The sequence below is a fragment of the Patagioenas fasciata genome, chromosome Z (assembly GCF_037038585.1).
Source record: "Patagioenas fasciata isolate bPatFas1 chromosome Z, bPatFas1.hap1, whole genome shotgun sequence".
Classification (NCBI taxonomy): domain Eukaryota; kingdom Metazoa; phylum Chordata; class Aves; order Columbiformes; family Columbidae; genus Patagioenas; species Patagioenas fasciata.
The window spans coordinates 75616133-75639973 of record NC_092560.1 but is presented as its reverse complement, the minus strand read 5'-3'; the positions used below and the strand labels follow the sequence as shown (position 1 = coordinate 75639973).

At 55.3% G+C, this 23841-nt stretch overlaps 3 protein-coding genes across 12 annotated transcripts in view; all 3 read right to left on the bottom strand.

Moving 5' to 3' along the window:
* Positions 1 to 2108: 2108 nt before the first annotated feature.
* On the bottom strand, positions 2109 to 14647 carry PIGO (phosphatidylinositol glycan anchor biosynthesis class O). 2 transcript variants are annotated; one of them, XM_065861416.2, is made up of 11 exons: positions 14590 to 14647; positions 13699 to 14192; positions 12176 to 12319; positions 10947 to 11070; positions 9699 to 9858; positions 9072 to 9245; positions 5542 to 7114; positions 4454 to 4657; positions 3939 to 4141; positions 3081 to 3151; positions 2109 to 2521 (listed from the first exon to the last, which is right to left on the bottom strand). In XM_065861416.2, exons 2-11 carry the CDS (start codon positions 14189 to 14191, stop codon positions 2401 to 2403), a joined length of 3267 nt encoding a protein of 1088 aa, XP_065717488.1. In that variant the 5' UTR covers position 14192; positions 14590 to 14647; the 3' UTR covers positions 2109 to 2400. The 2 variants fall into 2 exon arrangements, with proteins under 2 accessions (XP_065717488.1, XP_065717489.1); XM_065861417.2 differs by lacking the exons at positions 2109 to 2521; positions 3081 to 3151 and having other exon boundaries at positions 4009 to 4145.
* A 454-nt stretch (positions 14648 to 15101) lies between these two features.
* On the bottom strand, positions 15102 to 21826 carry STOML2 (stomatin like 2). The gene is made up of 10 exons (XM_065860695.2): positions 21720 to 21826; positions 19459 to 19611; positions 19013 to 19112; positions 18289 to 18347; positions 17853 to 17954; positions 16914 to 17048; positions 16213 to 16357; positions 15823 to 15902; positions 15469 to 15597; positions 15102 to 15359 (listed from the first exon to the last, which is right to left on the bottom strand). Exons 1-10 carry the CDS (start codon positions 21768 to 21770, stop codon positions 15228 to 15230), a joined length of 1086 nt encoding a protein of 361 aa, XP_065716767.1. The 5' UTR covers positions 21771 to 21826; the 3' UTR covers positions 15102 to 15227.
* A 636-nt stretch (positions 21827 to 22462) lies between these two features.
* Positions 22463 to 23841, bottom strand: part of ATOSB (atos homolog B) — a 47690-nt gene continuing 46311 nt past the window's right edge. For all 9 annotated transcript variants that reach the window (XM_071802784.1, XM_071802783.1, XM_065861801.2 and 6 more), the window contains one exon: positions 22463 to 23669. In XM_071802784.1, coding sequence (XP_071658885.1) covers positions 23516 to 23669 — 154 coding nt within the window. In that variant the 3' untranslated portion in view covers positions 22463 to 23515. The remainder of the gene's footprint in view (positions 23670 to 23841) is intronic.

The window sequence follows — 23841 nt, the reverse complement described above, 5'->3', positions numbered from 1 at the left end:
AGGGGTACGGGAAGGCTCAGCAGCGTGAAGGTGGCCACTGAAAGAGGAACTAGTCCCAGAGATGGGAGAGAAGGAAGCCCAGGAGCCTGGGTGGCAGCTGCAGGGATGTCACAGGCCAGTACTACAGCATTAGCAAACATAAGGATTTCTGCAAGCACAAATAAAGCCAGGCAGCAAGCTCCTGACCAGGTTACTACAGGGCCTATTTGGGCTCCAGCCTCACGGTTTAGCAACGCATTATTTAGACTAACCTCACGTTGAAATTCAATGGGTCGCTGCTACCTCCCTCCCCTTCCTCCTCTCCACACCGATGCACCCCTCACCCATCAGCATGGCTCCCTCAGCACCAAGAACCATGTGGCCACCAAGGAGTCACAGTATACATCAAATAACTTATTTTTAAGGGTGGGACTGCTTAAGCCCATCTAATTGTGGGTGGATGCGTTCCTGCCCCCTCCAGCTTCCCCCACTGTGTGCTGCTACCCCTTGCCTGGCATTAGGAACTAGTGTGTGCATCCAGGCAGCAAGGCAGCCTGGAGACTCACACCAGCTACAAACCAGTTCCTGGCTGTGTCAGGTGAAATTGAGCTGAGAGGTCCACAGGGCAGGGGAGATGCGAGGCTGAGGTGGCAGAGCACAGCCAGCAGGTCTGGAGGAAGACGGGCAATGGAAACCCAGTCTAAGCAGTTTAAGACTCCCTGGAATTGCAGCTTATCACCTGAGCGAGCATTTTGCAGGGGTAAAATACAAAACTAAACTGTCCTCAAGCACTATTTTCCACAGTGACTGAGTAGCTGGGCATAACAGCAAGAACTGAAATGATGGGAGAGGTGACGAGACACTTTCCCCAGGACTCTCCAAGGCAGAGAAGACAAGAGCTATGCTAGCCACCTGCAGTGAGAAACTCAAACAGGGGCAGTCATGGTGCACAAGATAAAAAAACAAATGGGACCAGAGCAAAAATCAATGCAGGAATCTCAGGCAAGCAGTCCTCACTCAGCTCCTTCTGAAGTGGAAAGAGACAGCAGGTTTCATAGCACCAAGTAATGCCACACAGTGGTTCAGGGCAGTATGGAATCCCCGCTCCCATTGGAACTGCATGGGGAATTTAGCTGGGATGTGGCCAGGCACCATCCTCACTGTCCTCTGCCCATAAAGAAATACGACGTTTCCTGACTGCAAGCAGTCAAGGGCAGGTTTGGGGTAACTCACTTGCGGCACGAAGGCCCACACAGAACACCAAGGATGAGAGGGAGATAAGCACCAAATATGAGATCACAGGGTGCCAACAGCTGCAGTGCCTGGGGACCCTTCAAGGTGACATAGCCCCTAGCACACACACAGACACCAGTGAGTGAAGCCACCTCCCAGATTAACTATTGCGTGCTCAGGGCTTTTGGGCAGCTGTTCCCCGGTGCTGGAGCTCTGACCACAGACACTCTCGCAGTGGGACAGCTACTCCATAATGCCCCTCTCCTCCATACAGGGATGAGCCCATGTTCTATCACTACACCAACTTAACTGTTCACCATCAACAGCCAGAATCTGGCTGCAGGTACTTAGGAAGAGATTGGGAGCCCTGGCTGCTACAGCCCAGCCCACAAGGACAGCGACAGGCGGAGACCACAACTGGAGAGTTCTTGGTCATGGACACAGTTCTCCCTGCTACCACCCCAACTAGCTAGGCCTGTTTCAGGCTCAACGAGGCTGCCCAGCCTCCTCTCCTTCGCAGGGGGGTCCTCCACAGGGCTGAGGAAGACCAGGAAAAGGGGAGTGAGTGTAGGGCAGGAGGGGCCTCGCTACAGAGCAACCAACTGGCTTTACAGAGGAGCAGCTGCCACTGAGTCCCTGGGAACCATCTGCATGAGCAATCATGTGCACTTTTGATTCCAGCATGAAAACTGAGCACGAGAAGAGCAGCGGTGGCTGCAGGGCCTTCCTTCTCCTCTCTCCCTTTCTTTCCCTCCTCAGCAGGCCCCTGATCACGAGTCACTGTCTCTGCACAGGCAAGGTGACACGCTGCTGGCCACCGAAGCGGACCAGCTGCACAGTGGGACAGTTGTCAGGAGAGCAGCAGGGAGACCCCCAGTTGGTGTTTCTCCAGAGGAGTGCTTCAGGACTCTTGCTTCTTGGTCTGCTGCAGCAGAGTCCTCCTGCTGCCAACAAATGCCCAGCGAGAGCTCTGATCTCCCCTGCTGAGAAACAGCACTGCAAGGAGCAGGGAACAGTTGGCTCTGGTTCTTCTGTGCAGCGCTGAGGCAGGGAGCTGGGGATGACCCATGACTGCTGCCGGCAGGCACTCGCTGCTGGTGGCTCATGTGTCCCTCCCAGCTCCAGGGAGGCAGGGAGACAACCACAGCCTCGGCCGACGAGCAGGTCGGGTTCCCCACATCACCGGCGCTACCTGAGCTGAAGGTGGCTGAACCAGGTGCTGACGGCACAGTCCACACGCATCACCAGGGAGATCCCCAGCAGGAGACAGATGCTGCTCACCACGAAGCCCAGAGACTCAAAGAGGAACCTGCAGGCACAACAGAGGCAGTAAGGATATCAGAGCAACCACGCCTGCAAGGACAGGCTGCTGCCCTCACTCCCAGCAGACTCAATTCCTAAAACCTGAATTACATTCACATGCTAGCAGTTGCTGCCTGCAACCTGGGAGCTGAGCATGCCTCTGGTTTAGAGGCTGTTCAGGACAACAACCAGTTAGGATATTGAATCTCTCACAGGCTGAGGCCACCTCACACTCCTACTGGCCTCAAAATTTATTAGTTTAGAATTTCTGGGTTTATGATTTCTGGTCTGGTATCTCTAATTTTGGGTCTCTGCCCTGAATATTCTTAGGTTCCAGGTGAGTTCTGTGTGTCCTTGGAAATAAAGAGAAATTTCTAGGCACTAGTTCAAGTTCAGCTTTTGATCTTGAAGCAGGAATTAGTTAAGGAGAGTCCTACAGCCTCTGCTAGGTAAGAAGTCAGAAGATCGACCACAGGGTCTCTTCCAACATTACTGTCTACAAACTCTAGTCAAGATGTCACGCATATGAGCCCTAACAAAGCATCAAAGCAACTCCTGGGACTTACTTTGGGGCAAAGACCTTCCAGACCATGAGGTGCCTCCTGAGGATCATAGCTGCACAAACACAGGCCAGAAGCTGTGGGTGAGATCAGGAAAAACAAGTTACAAGTGACTCTGGAGAGACCTCCTGGACACTAGGTTCACATTTGAAGGTGGTACCAAACTGCACACACCCGAGAGGCTGGCACAGCGCATACCAGGAATCAGCATCCCAGAGGATTCCCTTCCATCGTGTCCTCAAGTCAGTGAAGACAAACAGCTCAGGGTACATGCAGGCCCTCCAAGGCAAGAGCCAGCACAGCGGAGGGCTCACACTATGCCTAATCTGACCTAATATTCCACTGAGAGAGACAATTGCTCTCCTGCTGCAGGGCCTACCTCCTCCCATCCACTGTCTCTGGTCTGACCACACAGGAGAAGGATTTGAAGGGCTAAACCCCAGAAAGCTATTTGTTGCTTTCAGGGGATTAAATTCCTGGTGTTTAGCTCCCTGTATCATGACAGCACAGGGCCAGATGAGAACCAGAGCTGGTGGAAAACAGACGGGCATGGTCAGGAGGAACAGGATCACAATCCTGCAGTTTCTGAACAGACACTGCCACTCTGGGCAGATCGGTACAAAAAGCAGCCTGATCTGTACTGCAGCTTCCATATCAGAGCCCTCCCCAAGGAAACAGGGCAAATGGCGTGGTGAGAGGAGAACCTGTGCAGCTGCTCTTCCACCTGCAACCAGATATATCAACCCTGGACCTGATTATGCCCTGGCTAATGCCTTTCCCTCATCAGAGTGCCTCATCATTCTCACAGTAACTCATTTTCCTCTTAGACAGCCTTCTCCACAGCCATCCTCCCTCTGTCCATACCTGTGTCCCGAGGACAAAGAGGTACTTCAGCCCCAGCTGCAGCAGTGCAGTGGAGAACTTCTCCGGGGACTCCCGCAGCCTCATCTCCATCATGTGCTCCTCCACCTCCTGCAGCTCTTCCTGGGGCTCCTTCTTGGGCTTCTTCCTCTGTGAGCCCGGCATCTCACACACAAAGGGCCAAAGCAGGAGCAGAGGGCAGCCAACTACCTCAAGGACAAAGACACATGAAGTTACTGGAGCCCAGGAGGTGAAGAACAGTTTAGGCTCACACCATCATGCCCTGGATGTGCAGGAGGTGCATACCCCAGCTCCAGTTTGCTGGTCAGCCACAACTGCATGGAATGCTGCTGGCCATGGGCAGCTCTGTGGCCCCAGAAGGGGACAGCAAGAACACTTCTGTTCAGCTGGTGCTGTAGCCTTCATCGCCTCCTTCTCAGCCTACAAGTCCCCAGACAAGGCAAAGCAGCTGAGCCATGTCTGCTCAGGCTCAACAGCCCAGGAAGAAGCTGATTTACCTGCAAAGAGGATATGGGAAGCAAAGGTGTTGGCACCCACGAGGACAGCGGGCAGGAGGTTTGTGCTGTGGTCAAGGTGGAAGCCCACAAAGGCCGCATTCCAGTGGATGGCCGGGAAGATAGGCTGGTGGCCTGTAGAATAGAAGAACTGGGAAGCAGCAAGGAGCCAGGAGATGACTGCATACCAGGGCACTGAAAAAGGCTCTGAGAGACAAAAAAAAAAGTTAAAAAAAGATTGAGACATCAGCATCGAGGAACAAGACAGATCCAAGGTCAAAAAAAGCCTGTTGATTTTTATTCCAGGTTCCCATTCCACAGTCTCTGTTTTAGAGACAGAAACCAGACAGGGTGCCACCACAGATACAATGAGGGACCAGGCAACCCCTCGCCTGCCTGTCCTGCTACTGGACTCCCCAAGTAGCTGTGAGGTTTGGTGGCTGCTCACACCCTGGGAAGACGGAATGGGTGTAGAGCCTCCTTCTCTGACACAAGGGACTTGTCCCCCTCCCACATTACATCCCTGCTGCACGCATCTCTCTTCTACTAGAGGACTTACGCAGCTCTAAAAAGCTGGAGAAGGCTCAGCCTGGAGAAGAGAACACTCTGGGAGACCTTATTGTGGCTTTCAGTACTTCAAAGGGGCTGATAAGAAAGGTGGGGACAAACTTTTTAGCAGGGCCTGTTATAACAGGACAAGGGGTGATGGTTTTAAACTAAAGGAGGGGAGATTCGGGCCAGACTTAAAGGAGAAATTTTTTACACTGAGTGTGGTGACACACTGGCCCAGGTTGCCCAGAGAGGTGGTTGATGCCCCATCCCTGGAGACATTCAAGGCCAGGCTGGAGGAGCTCTGAGCAACCTGATCTAGCTGCAGATGTCCCTGCTCATTGCAGGTGGATTGGAGTAGATGTCCTTTGAAGGTCACTTCCAACCCAAATTATTCTATGATTCTATGATCCCATGAGGATCCGTGCACCACTGTTCTCCAAGAGCAGAGATTGGGCCCTGCCTATCCCACTGGAAAGAAAACAATGTTGCTGCAGATAAGGTCACATCTCCAGAGGATGCTCTACTGAGCCCTGACTCACCAGCATCCCCAGCAAGGCCTCTGGCACGTGTGTGGATGTGCAGCAGCACAAAGGCCTCCAGGAAGAGGAGAAGGAAGGCGAGACTCAGCCGCTCGCTGTGCAGAAGCATCAGCAGGAAGCCCAGCAGGGTGAGTGCTATGACCAGGGCTGCAGAGTACACGCTGCCCAGCCCGTAGGCTGCGACAGTGGCCTTGGTGCTGGTCCGCTCCAGGCGGCTCCTCTGAGACTCCTGCATCCTCTTGTAGATCTGAGGGATGACGTGGAGGAAGTCGACTTCAGAGCTGGGAACCCCCAGGTAGGGAGTGACGATGGATCCCGCCGACTCCCGCGTGTCCTTGGCGAACACTGTCATGGGATTGCACAGCAGGAGCAGCAGCCCCACAGACGCCAATCCATAGACAGCCCACGGAAAGGCAACAACTGCCACCTGCACCAGCTCCTGCAGCTTGCCCAGAGAGTCATCAGCACTGGAGGCAACGGCCCAGTAGCAGGCGATGCACAGGACCACCAGTGGGAACCCCCAGCGCACAAAGAGCACGAGAGGGTCTGAGCTGTTCAGATTGCCGTAGTGTCGCAGCCAGCTCCGCACTGCATAGACCAGCCCAGCCAGCAAGGCCACACACAGGAGGTAGAAGAGGTTCTTGGCCCGTGTGTTTCTCAGGCTGGCAAGGGGGGAGAGGAAAAGAGAGGGCCGGCACTGCTGGATTTCTTCACGGCACTGGTGGAAGAAACCGGAGAGGCGCATGCAGACCAGGAGCACCGCCACAAGGCACAGCAGGTACCAGATCTCTCTCCGGTAAGAAGAAAAGCCAAGGAGCTGCTGCTTGGGGCCTTCTGGCACAGTCAGGCGACCATCCCAGTGGAGCTTCCCCACGAGTAACATCACCAGTGAGGCCAGCAGGAATGGGGCCACCCGTGCCTCGGCCACCACAAAGCTATCAGAGAACATTGCTCCGCAGCGGAAGAGCAGAATGCCCATGGGGAAGGCCAGCCCCAGCCATGCTCGAACCCTCTGCCTCAGGCCAACACTGGCCAAGGGTGGCTGACCCCCTGCCAAACGGGCTCGCTTGGGATACCAGCCCCACCAGTGCCAGAAAAATCCCAGCTGAGAAGCTGCGGCTGCCCATGACGACACCAGGAGCAGATCCAGCCCCTCCTGGGTAAATGCATGGGCCAGTCCAAGCAGAAAAACCCCCACCAGGCCCCAAAGCAGTGGGTACAAGAGGCAGCTGCGATAGAAAGAGTCCGACACTGCAGCCAGCTCTGAGGCCATGTAGCAGAGCAAGCAGGAAGCAGCGATGAGGGTGCAGCCCCCCACCATCCGCAGGGGCTGGAAGCGGGCCCAGGACTGGGTGCACACAGCCCGTGCCTCCCGCAGGTAGAGCTGGAAGCGACCGATAAGGTTCCTCAGCCTGGACTCCAGCTCTGGAGGCACCAGTGTCATCCCCTGCACCTGGATGAGGAGCTGAGTATGCTCCTCCACAGCACTGGAGAAGAGCTCTTGTAGGCGCTGGAGCTGCTCTGCTGGCAGGTCCTGAGCCACCAGTGAGTATGAGTGCAGGAAGCGGTCCACCTATGGGAGAGGGGACACAGGGTCACAAAGTTGCACTGGGACCACTGGGAACAGAAGTCACTGCTATCTTCCTCACTCAGACCCTTCAGAACGGAAACAGGCCCAATCTGCCAAACGCCTCCAGGAGAGACCCATCCTCAGCTGCATCATCCAGGGCTGGTCACCCAAATCCAGGATGTGACTGGCAGGAAATACAAGCCTTCTGCCAAAAGGACATGCCTCTCAAGTGACATATCCATTCCAACAGCCATACTGACTCCTCTTGGTTCTTCACCACCAGATGCACCTTTGGTAACGCTGTGCATCACTAAGGGCTTTTATATAGTGTTTGGAAACAATTAGGCAAATGTTCTCCAGAAGTGCAAGTCATTACTAGCTATTAATCTGCACTCAATGTTGACTTTTACATTTTTTGTCTGAGGACAGACATCAAATTAAAGAGCTTGTAGTGGATCAAATCAAACTGCTCTGTCTTCTTCAGTACAGGAACATTAACCCTGCCCATAGGCTAAATAGATCTCATTCTGCTTCCTACGTCAAGAGCACAGGAACAGAGGCAGCTATGATCCCAAAGTCATACAAAAAGTCTCACAAGGGCCTTACCAGGGCAGGGTACCTACACAAACACCCAGGTGCTGTAGATCTCCTCAAGCCTTGAAACACACAAATACCCTCACATGTCTTACAGCTGCCTCAGGGCTCAGGCAGAGTCAGCCAGCCCCTGCAAACACATGCACCAGCTCCCTCAGAGGCCTGCATGACACCCCTGGCATGTAAAAGCTTCTTCAACACCGTGATCAAGCCACAGGCAAATAACTGCAAATATTTAAACAAGTATGACTGGATAATGCTAACTCCCAACAGACGACGGTTGATACACTCAGTGACTGATGAACAGTAACGCACACTATCACCTTTAAAAGACAAAGCACTCTGCTGCTCTATGAACACACAGCAGAGAGGCTGAACACTTCTGCCCTCCCATCAGAGGCCTATCCTCCCCAGCTCCTCACCTATCTGCACCAGTGGCCTCCAGTTGGCACATGTCAGGTTGCTTTCAGGTATCTGGGCCCGAAAAAGAACCTGGTCTGGTTTGGCTTCTTCCTTGAGAAACCCAGGTGTTCACCTGGGAGCTGGCTGGGGGCTGGGGGAGTTATTTGTGTTCTCCCAGCAATCCTGGGGTCCCCCAAAGGCAGGCTGGCACTTCGCTAAGACATGTGCCTTGTAATACGTGCAGCAAATCTGGTTCTATAGCATGCCAAGAGCCACAACCTACAGCTCTCATCCTCATTAGTAGCTCTGGCTTGCCCTGGTACACGGCTTGCCCCATTGCCTGGGCTTATTTTATGCCTGGTATAGTCACTTTTGTTCAAATTTTGTCACTCAGCTGTTGGGGTTACGTATTTCGTTGCACTTGGTGTAAACTGTTCCTTCTCTACCTCACTTTATTGTCACCTGTTACATGGTGTTTCTTTCATTTAGTCCTTCGTTACTATTTTCCTTCCATCACTGATTTAGAACAGCATTTTAGCTAACAGTGTTTCTCCTCCAAAACTGAAGCAGCATCAAAACATACACTTGTACTCTTGAATCTCCATTAATGAAACTTGCCCCTATCCATTTCCAGCCTTAAAGAACCAGCCTCCTCAGCAACCAAATCCACCTCTCACCATCTGGGACTAGGCCTCACCATTAAGCAGACGCCGCCTTCCTGCCCAGTATTTTCCACACCACAGCACTCACCACCAAGCACTAAACAGGTGTCTCTCATTTCTCTCCTGGAAAAACAGCGCTGCCTTTTACTGGAGCTAACACTGCAAGGAGGCAACTCTTCAAAGTTCCCCACAAAGATAACACCATGTCACCACCCCACCTTCACCAAACAAAAGAGGTTTGTGCTTAAAAAGCCATTCCTTTTCCCCTCTGGTTCAATGGGGATGCCTACCATAGGCCATACCTGCTTGGCATTGATGTGGTAGACCGAGAGCTGCTGTAGGGCTGCAGACACAGTGTCACCGTCCCCAGAGAACAGCTCAGCCATCACTTCCCCGATGTTACTATAGGGGATGGGCACACCCAGCAGCAAGGCCACAGTGGGCACCAGGTTCACCTGGGGAACCGCCTCAGGCTCCTGAAGAGATGGGGAGGAATCAGAAATTCGGAAAGAACACAGCAAACGCGGCTTTTCACTCAGGCTAGAGGATGGTGGGGAAGACATTCCTGTTCAGAGGGGAATCTGGGGAAGCCAGGAAGGGGAAAAGCATAGTGGAAGGCGGAGGCACAGCTCGGCTCTCCCTGAGCGCCCTGCAGAGGAATGGGGTGGCTGCTGGGAGCTGCAGGTCCTTGGGTCTGGCCCCAGCTGCCCAGCAGCTCCCCTGGCCCCACACAGGCACCCCTCACAGCTGGAGGGGCCTGAACATGGGTCCCAAACATTTCAGTCACCTGCATCCCGTGTCAGGTGGGAAAGGTGACAGACTTCCCACCCCTCTAAATCTACACAATCCCATCAAAAGGTTACTTGCTGTAACCCAGGATGCAGTTTGCACCCCGGATGCCACCCCAGGAAGTGACAGCTTCTTCTCACCTCTGGAGGGCCACTGCCAAACAGGGGTGTTTTGCTGTACACAAACAAAGCTGCGTTCACTTCCTTCTCGCTGTCGCCACCATGGTCTCCAGTCTCTGTCATGCCATGGTCCCCAGCCACCAGAAGAAGGGTGTCATTCCTCAGGTGATCCACCAAGGACCTGCCACCAGGATAAAGAAGGTCAACTCCTACTCGTTCAGGGCCCAAACACCCCAGGTGGGAGAGGACTTGTCTTCACCAAGCCTGCCTGCACCACAGAGGCAAAACCCACAAAAGGGTAGGAGCAAAACTAAGTGCTGATGCAGAGCTGTAACAACTGCGCCAGGTATCAGGGCAATGGATGTTTTAAAACCAAACTGAAAATTCAGAGCCCTGAGACAGACTGGATTGATCTTAGGTCCCCAGGCAATGGTGGCTGGTTCCTCAGTGCCTTCGGGGATCTTTACAAAATACAATTCAGAAGGACCGAATTTTAGGCAACTTGTATTTGGGTCTTGTACATTACATCATGCTGCACGAGCAATCGCCTACTTTTAAGGAAAAATAAAAAGGGGATTTGTCCCTGCCATGATATATACCATGCTCTCAGATGCAATAGGGCAAGTGACCCACTCCTTCCACATACTAAAGCAATCTTAAGAGTGAAAAGCTGCAGCATTTCGGGCTGAGGCATGGCTGCGTGATCAGGATGGCTGGATCCCATTCTGCCTTCTGACATGAAGGCACAACTCATGGGCCTGCGCAGCAAAAGCAGCATTCCCTAGCCAGTGTTCTCCATGCACTTCTCAAACATCAGCAACACCTCAGTGTGACAATCGTCATTTTAAAGATGGAGAGAGTGAGGCTCAACTGTACTCAAGCTGCACAGCTTGGTTGAGAACCACGGCTCCAAGACCTGAGGACAACCTTACTCTGAAAACAAGCCTCTCGTGAACATCTCTCTATGCAACTGAGACTGCCTCATCGCTGGGGTTTCAGCTGCTGCTGGCCAAAGCCATTCTCCATGGTAACAGGCACAGCAAAGCTGCTTTAATTTTCCAACTTGCAAGTTTCTCTTCCCTTTCCTCCTGTCCCTGATGGGTAGGGTGGGGGTTAACAGGGAGCATCTCCCACACTTTATTGTTGTCCTGCAATAAATAAATGGTGACAGTATTGCCTGTTGCCGTCTGCATCTGCCTTGGGAAGATCCCATCAGCCTGGATGAAGGAAGGGGCCAGCTGGCAACCCCCCCACTGCCGCGCTCATCACCTGAGCATTTCGTTCATCTGTGTGAGCTTCTTAGCCATTTCAGGATGGTCAGGTCCATGTTTGTGCCCACAGTGGTCCACGCCAAGGAAGTGAGCAATCAGCACGTCCCATTCACCACTGTCCACTGCAGAAAAGAGTAGCCTTATCACACACTAGCCTGGGATTCAGGCACGAGCTCTGCGCCTGGATCTTCCCGCTGGAGCTTTCTGGTTGCTTCTAGAAATTGCTGCTTCTTCCCATCCTGCCATAGTCTCCCCCAGCCCTCAAGCAGATTGATGCAGGTGTTAACAGAGGCACACTTTTTGTCTGTGGGTGCCTGGGTACAACATCATGGAGAGCTCAATGCCCAGCAATCGCCCTAGTACCTGTGTTTTTTATCAGCAATCCTCAGGAGAGGAATAGCCCAGTGTCACCCAAGTCACCTTGAAACACCTAACTCAAACTGCTAAAAACTGAGCTAAACCAAGAAGACACTCAGGAAAAGGAGAACCCAGAACTCCAATACTCCCCTGGAGGTATTTCAGGTCAGACTCATCAACGTGCTCCTCTGCATCCCACCCGGGACACGGGCCCAGCACACCAATGCTGTCCCAAGACAAAAAGTTATCCCAGTCTCTCCCCTCTGCTTCAGGGCCTCAACACATGAAAACCAACATATTTGGAGGTGAGTGATGAACTGCAGCTCTCCCACAAGGACATCTTCATGAAAGGCTACTGAACCCCTGATTCAGCTAGATTCATACACAGATTAAAAAAAGAGCAATCCCCTCAGTCCCAGGACCTCAGGAAAGGGTGTGAAATCACCTAAAATTCACACACCAATCCCGCACTCCACCTTCTTCCCAAGGCTGGCAGCCGCTGATGCCTCCCAGCAAACAGCTGCACTGTTGTGTGTTTCCCAGAACACGGTGTCCCTGTCCAGGCAGCCACGTCTCACAGTTAAGCTGCTCCTCCTGCTCCACTCTTGCACTGTATTTCTAGGACAAACACAGAAGTCTAACCTCGTCCCACCAAGCTGCACTCCCTCCCAAACAGGGGAAAAGCATTTCCAGAAACAGTTTACGGGCCCCAAAAGCCGGCTTATCTGTGGAAATCCAGCTACAGCAATGTAATTCCCAGACAGCAACGTGTGACTGCCTGGTGCCACTCTTCAACTCTACCCCAAACTTGCAGCAGGGCTCCCACACAACACAAAGGGTTATGCAGGCTCTGGGAATAGTGCTGCTTACCAGTTGGATAGAGATGCTGCAGGATCCCATTGTCCACGGTGTGAAGATCCTTCACATTAAAAGAAGGGAAGAAATACGCGCGGAAAAACTTCTTCGGGAAGAGTCCTTCCCAAGTGTCATCACCCATGAAGATCACTCTCCTTCCTGAGTTGACAAGAAAGGAACTGATGAGAGCAGAGAGCCCACCCAAGTCATGATGTTACCCACACTGGCGCAAAGAGCCTGGGCAGATCCAGGTCAGGATCTGGAGCACTGGCTCCACTCCAACCTACACTCAAAAGTGACCTAAAATTAAAATGACCATCTGGTTGTACATAAATTTGAATATGGGGAGTAACCACCTCTGTTCCTAAGCCCGCAAGTGGCCCTCCCACCAAATCCACCAGCACAACCTCGCCGTTTATAATTGACCTCTGACACATCACCTCAGCAGAGAGACCCGTGGGTTGAGCAGGCCAGGAAGAAGGTAAGTACCCACCATCCTGCTGCAGCACCTGGGAAGGTGCAGCATGAACAGAGAAGCCCTTCCCTAAGGCTCACAACCCCACTGTAAAACACAAGGCGGTAGATCACTGCTGACAGGGGTTGAGTAGAAGCCGTGAGGCCCGGGCTCCAGCTTTAAACACAACAGTGGTGGGTTTTCATATGCACGAAAGAGAAGGCAACAACTCTGATGCTTCCCGCCGCTCTCGCTTTGCCTGTTGTGCCTGTTCCCAGTCAGCCCTCCTCATTTCTGCAGAGCCTGTCCAGCCTGGGAGTAAGGACTGTTTCCTCCAACATGCCCGCTCTGGCACAGGGTGACCAGCATTTTTCACCTCGGATGATTTACTGTGTTTGCCCATCTTGCTCACACGCAGAGGAGTGGACAACCCAGTCACAGTGCCTTATCCTGGGCATTGGTATTTGTCCAGCCCTGAGTCCTAGAAGGAAAGTTCTCTGGGAAACACAAGACTGCGTCCCATCCCCTTTTATCTATTCCACCACCCCACCCTAACAAGCCCTTTGCAGCTGCACTAAGCACACTCCAGCAGCGCCTAACCACAAAGAAATTGTGATGAGGTTGCTGTCTAACAGGTGCAGGCAGTAGGCCAGGCACGCTTGCTGCCTGAGCGACACCCCCACAGCACACCTAGCATCAGCTCCTCCCTCGTCGTGCACCTCATCTGAATGCAAACACGACATGACTGATTGCCCTTGGCTTCGTACAGCCATTCCTGGTGGTGACCTTGTGACAGGCACTACCAGTACAGCCACTTTAGCCTGCTTTCTCTTCATCTTTGAAAATGAAGAAGTCATGGTCCCCGCCACCTCTTACTCCCAGTACAAGCTGGAAAAATCCTGCCTGTGTGACAGCTCTGCCTGAGACAGCCGTCAGTTCAGTATGGCAAAAGAATCAGCTGACAGGGTGGAGGTTGCACAAGCAGTTCCCTTCGCAGGTACAGAGGAATAAAGCTCCTGCATGAGTCCTGACCATTGGTTTGCGTGTACCTTGTCCCAGTGAGACACCACCCCTGCCCACCTACCATTCTGCACCAGCTGTGCCAGCAGGTTGTCCTCCTGGATCGCGTAGGTGGCAAAGTTGCTGCCCACATCAATGAAAGTGGGCAGTGAGCCGGTGGTGAGGCCCTTGATGCGCTGCATGGTGGCAGTTGGGGGGTCAGCTCGGAAGCGGTAGAGGCGGGCATGGCGAGGCTGGGAGGTTGTTAGGTGGTGCAAGAAACTCAGCTTGTTCTCATAGGGCAGCGGGCTGGCCTTGGCTGGGTTAAAGTGGGCGAACTCGAAACGGAGGGCATCGATGATGACAAGCACGGCCTTGGAAAAGCGCTGGGGTGCCCAACAAGAGCCCGGTGGGAGGCTCTGCCTCTCCCAGGGTGGTGGCACCAGCGGGTCTGAGCAGGAGCTGCTGCTGGGAAGCTCAATCCGGGTGAGCAGGAAGCCGCTCATGAAGAGCCCGATCCCAGTGAAGAACAGCAAGCAGACCCAGGCCAGGAAGAGCAGCACCGGCCACCGCCGCATCCTGCAGGGAAGGACAGGCAGGCTCAGCACCCCGCACCTCTACCTGCGCCAGGTGCCACCAGCACCAGCCCAGGTGCTGCCCTGCGTCCCACACCCGCCCGGCCCACACCGCCACCCCCGGGGCCGAAACCCCCCCTGTACCCAACCCGCCCCGCGGCTCCCAGCGGTGCCCGGCTCCTCCTGGCACCCCCGGCCACCACACAGCAGCCCGGGCCGCGGCCTCACACAGAGCCGCCCCTGATCCCCAGCACTCCCCGTCCCCTCAGACCGGACCCGGCACCTCAACTCCACTCCTGTCCCTCCGGCTGCCCTCACAGCCTCCCGTTCCTTGTGCCCCCTCAGCACCCACGTCCCGCTCCCCCAGCCCCGCCGGCCGCCCCGTTCCCCTCCCGCCCCACCTGCGGCCGCCGCGACCCGGCGACAGCCGCCCCCGCCCCCCCGCCGGAAGCGCCCTAGAGCAGCGGCGCACGGAGCGGCGGGGAGCAGCAGCGCCCCCTGGCGGCCCGGAGGCGCCCAGCTCCCCAAGGGTCAAAGCGGACCCAGAGCGCCCCCAGCTCGGCCGAGGGGTTGTTTTAACTAACTAATTAACTAATCGCCTGAGGCGTTCCTCTCCCTGCTGTGCGCGCTACGACGAGCATGCTGTAGAGAATCCGCCATCACACACCGCAAGGGCAGCTACTGGGAAAGCAAAGGGATGATGACAGGAGCTCACGACCCTGGAGAGGGATCGTTCTGGGAGAGGGACCCCCTAGGAGAGGGTCTCCCCGGGCAGAATCGTCCCGGGGCTCCTCTTGTGGATCACTGCATGTTCGTGAGAGCTCTCTGCAGGAGCCTGTTTAGGAGGCATGGTCCCCATTTGGCGGCAGACAATGGGGTGACAGGTGGCGCTCCCAAGTGCCAGGGGACGTGCTGCAGCAGCACTGGTACCATTTATTACATGATTTAAATCCAAATACAAAATGAGGAACAAGGGAAGAAGGAGAGCATCTGCCCAGGGAGGACAGCAGGCCCCAGGTGCGGGATCCCTCCAGCCCCGCTAGCTGGAACTGGCCTGTTCTGCCTTGAGCACCTCCGCGGTGGGAGGCTGGGGGTCCGCGCGGGATGGGGGCACCTCGTCCTCCGTCTTCACAGGTTGGGGCTTGGTCAGCGTGCTGTAGATGCTCAGGGCCTAGAGGGCACGAGAGAGCCATGAGGGAAGAGAGGAGAGGGCCAGGCCCCGCCAGGCTGTCACCTTCACCTCCCCCAGCAAGAGATGGGGTCCCTCCGACCACACCGACCTGCGCGACCATGTTGGTGACGTCGCCGGTGTTGGTGGGCAGCAGGATGGTGTTGGAGTCTTTGGCAAGCTTGGAGAAGGCGCTCACGTACTGCTCTGCCACGGAGAGAGAGGCGGCGGCGCTGCCGTGCTGAGGAGAGAAGGATGAGGCTCAGAAGTGAGACATGTGTCACCAAAAGCTCATCCCTGCCCCCTTCCCCAGCCCACCCTGGCTCTCAGCAGCTCCCATGAAGGCAAAACTCCCCACTTGCTGATGCTGAAGACGCCAAGGAGCGTCTGGGAGAAAGCCAGGTGCCACACCAGCCGTGGTTTCACCTCACCAAAGCTGTGTCTGCCCCAAGGAACCACCACTCACCTGCTGTGCCAGAGCAGCTGCCAGGAGCTGAATAGCCTCCGCCTTCGCCTTGGCCTTGACCAGCACTGCATTGGCTTCTCCTGTAATGGACCACAGCAAAACATCCATCAGAACTGTGACAAAGCACTTGTAAGGAGCAAATCAGGACAATATCAAGGAGCAAATCAAGGCAATCAATGCAAAGCCTCCTCTTCCCCATGAGCAGCACGGTGACACTCCTGCCACACACCTCCTGTCACTGGAGCTCAGCCCGAGGCCCCAGTAGGGAAGGATCAGCGTGGCTGAGGAAGCCTGGCCCACAGTGATGTGGTCTCTCACTGGGAGCATCACCCCGCAGCACAGAGGGCGACAGATCCCCCAAGCCCCATGTGTTCTAGCCCAAGGCACTACCAGCAGCTTTGTTGATTTGTTCGGCCTTCTGAGCTTCTGATGCCAAGATCTGGGCCTGCTTCTGGCCCTCAGCCACGTTGATCGCCGATTCCCGCGTCCCCTCTGACTCCAGCACCATTGCGCGCTTCCGTCGCTCTGCCTCCACCTGCAAACACAGGTCAGACACCAGCCTGACACGGCTACGCTGAGCAAATCCCATCCATGGGGTCAGCACAGCAAGGACACACTTCTACGTCCCACCTGGGCAAATGCGGCTTAGCAAAGAATGAGCACACAGGTACAAGACACCAAGCGATCCTTGGTGGGGGCTGGTTCTGCTCCTCAGGCTGCAAAGCCCCTCACAGCCTCATCCACACCTAACCAGGCGGGCACATCCCCCCCCTGCCCTACCAGCCCAGCGGAGATTCAGCGCCTGCCTTTTCTCAAAGAGAGACCTTCAGCAATGGGATTTGCTTCCTACAGAACTCAGCAGGGACTTGAGAGGGAGCTGGCAGGGCTTGCCTGTACCAGGCAGGAGCCACCACCACTGAAATAACGAGGGGAATTATTGATTCAATAGCTGTATGTTTGCAGCCAAAGTGCCAAAGGGCGTCCCTCGCTGCAGGATGGGCCAGTGCTGCCAGTTCTGGACAGGCAACAAGGAACAGCACAGAAAAGGAAACTTCCCTCTTGTTCCAGACTGCACTGCCAAAGAACCAAACCTGCATCTGCATGGATTCCTTCACACGCGGGGGCACGTGGATGTCCTTAATCTCGTAGCGCAGGCATCGGATGCCCCAGCAATCTGAAGCCTGGTTGATGGCATCCACAATGTTGGCGTTGAGGGACTCCCGCTCCTAAGAGGCACAAAACAAACGGCAGAGAGAAAAAAAAGAGAGGAGGGTCAGGAGGTAGACAAAGATCCCGCTCCCCCACAGGCCAAGGTCAGCCAGAAAAACCTGTGTCCACAGGCACAAGGCAGGGTCACGGGCTCCCCACATCTCACGACAGGGTCACTGTCTCCTAGGGAAGGCAGCGCCTCAGACTCAGATTGCTGGGATACAAACATCTGGCATACATCTGGATACTAACATCATCCAGGAATGCGAACAGCTCCTGTTTCTGCCCAGAAAATTCTGCACAATGGTTACAGCCCCCAACCAAACCGAGTCAGGACAGTACATTCATCGTTGGGCCTGAATAAAGAGTAATTGACTCAAGGCCCTGGGCACATGTGACCCATCACCCTTTCCAAATAACCCAGGGCAAGCTAAAAAATAGCTCCTGTTAAAGATAACTGAAACACGACCCGCCTCCAAGAATTCACTAATCACAGAATGGTTGGGGTTGGAAGGGACCTCTGGAGATCATCCAGTCCAACCCACCTGCCAAAGCAGGTTCACCAGAGCAGACCACACAGGAATGTGTCCAGGTGGGTTTGAATGTCTCCAGAGAAGGAGACTCCACAGCCTCTCTGGGCAGCCTGGTCCAGGGCTCTGGCACCCTCAGAGTAAAAAGTTTCTCCTCAGTAACAGTTCAACTGAAACAGAAGCCCTATAAAGAAAGGGCATTCTGCTGTTAAGCGTATCAGCCTGGCTGCACAGACTGCCCTAGGGTTTCCAGAAATGCTGACAGCTGTGAGATCCACCTCCCCAGCTCACCCGGAAGACTCTGTCGAGGGAAAGTTTGCCAAGTTCAGATCTCATGGTGGTCTGGGCCAGCTGGGTCACTGCATACTCAGGATCTTCCACCCCATAGCTGGCCTGGAGAGCAGAAGCAAAAAACAATGTCAATGGCAGTGCTGAGAGGGACCCTGAACGAGGCAGGGTGGTCAAACACAGCACTAAGACAAGAAACGTGCCACAGACACCTCTGACAAAGAAGAGTCCAGAGACTCAGGACAGATCAGGGTGCTCAGCCTACCCGCCCCACAAGATGCAGAGGCTGAAGCACACATTCTGGGGAGCAGGGAGCCGGCAGAGCCCAGCCAGTGGTGCCCAAAGGGCTGCCAAGGCGGCACACACTGCCCGGGCTGGGTGCATCCACAGAGACTGAAAGCTTGAGTCTCGCCAAGCATCAGCGCAGCAGGGACGGTACCTTGTAGGGGTCCATAACCCGCAGGTAGAGCACGCCGTCAATCTGCAGGGTGACGTTATCTGTGGGAGAGAACACCATGTCCTGTTTATGAAACAGCAAAGACAAAATAGAGCAATCCCCTCCCCTCGACAGAACTTGCAGAGCTGGGTAGGGTCATCCCTTTCCTTCCTGGTGTCAAAAGCACGGCACAGAAGAGGGATTAGCTGAAAAGGACCTCTGTTATCTAAAAGGCTTTGTAAAAATTACTTCGATGTTCCCCTAAAAACACTACATTTCGACATTTTAATACACAATAAGCCTTAGGTCTCCAGATCAAAACATTTCATACCATAGTTATCTTCATATAGATTTAGGGGGAAAAAAAAGAACAAACAAAAATCTTAATACTAGAATTGTGATTAGCTGTTCATTAACCTAGGCTGAAACATTTTTTTACAGAAACACAGAGGAGATTTTCAAGGTTCAACATGGGAAAACATCTGCAAAATGGATTCCTGCCCAGGTGCACTCAACCCAGCAAGAAGGGGCAGCTGCAGCCATGAGAGGGCAGACAGGACCTCCTGGGGTTTTCCTCCTCACAGAGCCAGGAGTATGGCCAAGCTGGGTCCCCAGGAACATGGCTGAGCACAGGAGCCTGGGACATTTCTGCTCCTCCCCACACTGTCCCTTGCTCACCCCGGACGCAGGGGAAGGAAATGGAACGGACACAAAAGCTTTTCCTTACCTAAGGTGACAGCCGACTGCTCTGGGACGTTAATGACGATTTCTTTGAGACTCTGCACATAACGAATCCGATCAAGCAGAGGGATGAGGAAGTTCAAACCCTGGGAAAAGAGTGGGATTAGATGGATGAGCCCTCTAATCCAGAGTTTTCCTCCCACAGACCTCAGCCAGAATAGAGAGAGCTGTGCAAACAAAGACCAAGTACAATGCGGTACACTATGTGCTGCAGATGCTGCAGGTAAAGCAAGCACGCAAACACACAGGGGGAACTTAGGTTTCTTAGTGCTTTTAACACCCAAACAAAGGAAAATTAGTGTACAAGCAATCAAAAGGATTGTGATCTTGAGGGATAAGCATATCACATGCCAAATCCACACACAAAGGACGCGCCTCGCTACAGCTTTAGGAACCTGCTGAATCCAGAGGGGGAGAAAAGCGGCTCCTTACAGGCTCGAGGATTCGGTGGAACTTGCCCATCCTCTCTACCACCCAAGCCTCTTGCTGCGGCACAAAGAGCACCCCAATGTTCATGGGCAGGCCGGAGGTCAAGCGGTGCGGTGCTGGGGCGAGCCACGCTGAACGCTTCAACTGCTGGGAGTGCTGCAGAAAGGAAAAGGAAAGGGATAGAGATGGGCTGCCACACCTTCCGAGCCCAGCATCGTCCCTGCTCCCCCTTAACAAAGCTGGCAGAGGTGCTTGCCAAGCCACTTTCCATCATTCATCAGCAATATGGCTAACCAGGGAGGTCCCAGTTGACTGGAGGTTGGGAAATGTGGTGCCCATCTGCAAGAAGGGTCAGAAGGAGAATCCAAGGAATTACAGGCCTGTCAGTCTGACCTGGGTAACAGGGAAGGTCACTGAGCAGATCATCCTGAGTGACATCATGTGGCACATGGAAAACAACCAAGCGATCAGGTCCAGTCAACATGCATTTATGAAAGGCAGGTCGTGCTTAACCAACGTGACCTTCTACAACAAGGTGACCTGCTTAGTAGGTGGGGGAAAGGCTGTGGATTTTATGTACTTAAACTTCAGTAAAACCTTTGACATCACATCCCACAGCATTCTCCTGGAGAAGTTGCAGCCCATGGCCTGGATGGGTGTTCTGTGATGGGTAAAGAACTGGCTGGAGCGCTGCGACCAAAGAGTTGTGGTGAATGGAGTCAAATCCAGTTGGCTACCAGTCATGAGTGGCGCTCCCCAGGGCCAGTATTGGGGCCAGTTCTGTATAATGTCTTTATCAATGATCTGGATGAGGGGATAGAGTGCACTCTCAGTAAGTTTGCAGATGACACCAAATTGGGAGTGTTGATCTGCTGGACAGCAGGAAGGCATCCAGAGGCATCTGGACCAGCTGGATTGTCAGGCTGAGGCCAATTGTATGAGGTTCAACAAGGCCAAGTGCTGGGTCCTGCACTTGGGTCACAACAACCCCAGGCAGCGCTACAGGCTCGGGGAAGAGTGGCTGGAAAGTGCCTGGGGGAAAAGGACCTGGGGGTGTTGGTGACAGTGGCTGAACATGAGCCAGCATGTGCCCAGGTGGCCAAGAAAGCCAACGACATTCTGGCTTGTGTCAGGAATAGTGTGGCCAGCAGGACCAGGGCAGTGATCATCCCCCTGTACTGGGCACTGATGAGGCTGCATCACAAATCCTGTGTTCAGTGTTGGGCCCCTCACTACAAGAAAGACATTGAGGTACTAGAGAGAGTTCAGAGAAGGGAATGGAGCTGGTGAGGGGTCTGGAGCACAAGTCTGATGAGGAGCAGCTGAGGGAACTGGGGCTGTTCATCCTGGAGAAAAGGAGGCTGAGGGGAGACCTTATCACTGTCTGCAACTACCTGAAAGGAGGTTGGGGTTGGTCTCTTCTCCAAAGTAGCAAGTAACAGAGCAAGAGGAAATGGTCTCAAGTTGTGCCAGGGAAGGCTCAGGTTGGATATTAGGAAAAAATGAGGAAAATTAGCAAAAAATTCTTCATGGAAACGGTTGTCAGACATTGGAACAAGCTGCCCAGGGAAGTGGTTGAATCGCCATCCCTGGAAGTGTTTAAAAGACGTGGAGATGAAGTTCTTAGGGACATGGTTTAGCCATGGACTTGGTAGTGTTAGCTTTATGTTTGTACTTGATGATCTTCAAGGTCTTTTCTAACCAAAATGATGCTATCATTCTGTGATCTGGGATCGCCGCTTGCGGCTCTCACACACCAGGCAGGAACGGCACTGACCCCCCACATGCTGAGAGAACACGAGCTGTCCCCTCGGGGATGAGACCTGGGCCCAGGGTGGGTGTGAGCACCAGGGTGTCCCCGGTGACTCAGCCCCACTAGAGCTTCTGCACATCTCACCGCACGCTGCGGGGACGGAGCAAAGCGTCCCGGGCAATGAGGGAAAGGTCGGCGTGCGAGGGTCCCTCCTGCCCCCTCAGCACCCGTAACCTGCCCCAGCCCCGGCCGCCTCCTGCCCCCAGGGCCCGATCCCCGGGCGCTCCCTCACCCCCGTCCCCGCAGCCCCTCGCCCCCAGGCCCGGCTATCCCAGCCCCCGACACCCGGTTCTCCCGCACCCCTCTTCCCAGCTCCCTCCAGCCCCTCTCCCCCCGGTCCAGTTCACCCCACCGCTCCTCACACCCTGTTTCCCCCGACACCCCTACACTAAGCCCCCGCCTCCCCCCTCCCCAGGCCCATTAGCTCTGGGTCCCCCGGCCCCAGCCGCACCTGCAGCAGCCCCAGCCCGGCCCGGGCCCGCCGCCCCGCCAGCGCCAGCATCGCGCCGCCGCCGCCCCGGAAGGACTCGCGGGAGGCTCCGCCCGTTCCAGGCGCATCGCCACGGGCGGCCCGTCCCGCCGCGCCGGCCGCGTCCCCCGGTTCCGCCCCGCAGCGCCGGCACCCAGCTGGAGCTCCGAACGGGAGTTTATTAAATTGGAAACAAACACGAAAAGTACCGGTACAGCCTCCCCGTCCCCGCCGGGACGCGGCTCGGGGGAGCCCCGGGACACGGTGCTGGACACGGGTGCCGGTGAAGGGAGCGGGACCCCGGTGTGGGTCTGAGCGGGATCCCGCCCCACAACGCGGCGTACGGACCCTCTGGGCCGCCTCCGGACAAGGGAGAGCGGGACCCCGCGCCCTCCCGGCCCGATGCGGCGGGGCCGGCTCGGACAGCCGGGGATCCGGGGCAGCGGCGCGAACACGGGCTGGGTTCGGCTCAGGTGACGTCCAGCCCGGGAGCCCCGGGGCTGTGCCCGCTCCAGCCCGGTGTGTGATGGGTTGGGGACCTGACCGCCTCTGTTCTCCCCTCAGCCTAAACCGGCACCGGGAGCCCGGCAGAGCCCCCGGGGATGGGCTGATGCAGGCAGGGGACGTGCCAGCTCGTTTTTCCGTGCTCCTCTGACCCCTCCGACCCCCACGGGCTCGGCCCGCATCTCCCCAGGCTGCAACGCGGCGGGGCATTGCTCCCCATCACCCCCAAGTCCCCATCCCCAATGTCCAGCCTGACTCTCCTCTGGTGTCCCCTTCCTGATTCCCCTCTTCCCAGCCAGGGCTCCTGTCCTTCGTCCGGCACCAGAGCACCTTACCAAAGCTGCCTCGGGGATGCGATTGAGCCCGCACACACAGGCAGTGGAAGGCTCTTATTTTTAGGAATCTCCACTTTCTCTCAGATCCACAGCACACTTGGGGTCCAGAGGCTCCTGCCGAGAGCCTCAGGTCTCCACCCATGGGACAGCCACCTCTCTTAGCCCCAGGACCTATGTCAATGGCCACTTGCCTGCCAGTCACAGACTTCTTGGGGTCTGGCTTGCCCTCAGGGGGTGGGAGGGCAAGTCCAGGCCTCCTCAGGCTGCTTGAAGTGCAGCTGATCCACAAAGCTGGTGCCCAGGAAGCCTCAGCCTCTCCCAGGGTTTTTATCAAGGCCCCAGTCCAGGAGCTGCACCCTGGAGGAGGCAGGTCACCTTCTTCAGCGGCCTGAGGTGTCCCTATCCCCAGTCACCCTCACAGTCCCCACAGCCCTGCCCCAACCCAAGCAGCCCCACACTGCTGGGGGCTTCATCCAGCACTCACAGGGTTGGGGGAGAAGAACAGCACAGCATCTCCAATCCTCCGCACAAGCCTCCTCTGCGCTCCCAGCAACAATAAATACTAATAAATACAAACTCTTCCCAACTTTCTGCTCCCAGCCCCAGGGCAAGCATGGGCAGTCTTACCCAGAGCCCCCGGCCCAACTCTTCAATCCCCCCACCCAGGTCCAGCCAAGTCTCCAAGGTGCGAGCAGCATCAGAAGAAGGCTTGGGCATATCCCTGGAGCACCAGGGTTGATCCCCAGCCCCAGCCTCTCCTGGTGAAGCTCCCTTGGCGATGCCAGCCCTGCCGCAGTGCACAGGCATCCGTGCTGCGCAGGAAGATGAGGGCACGTGGAGGGTACGATACTTCTGAGTGGTGTTTGCTCGCTGGCACTTTGCTTGTCCCTCCCCAAAGTGCTGGGCTGGAGGCTCGCCGATGGCCCTGTGGAATGGGGGTCAGGCCCAGGGCGAGTAGCAGGGGTTCCTTGGCATCTCCGTGAAGGATTTCAGTTCATAGGGGATCCCCGAGTCGACCTCGATCGACTTGCGGGAGAAAAGCAGCCGAATGTCGTCATGAAGGTAGATCTTCCCCGACTTAGAGCTGTGAAACCTGAGTGGAGATAAGAGCAGGGCAGAGGGACTTCAGGCTCCCAGGCAAGGGCAGGACAACCTCAATGGTGGGGCATGACCCCTTTGCCTACTTTGGCCCCTGGTCAAGCCAGCCACATTCCAGTTGACTTCAGAGGGACAGAGATTGCTGCCCTTGGGCAGGCGACAGCCAC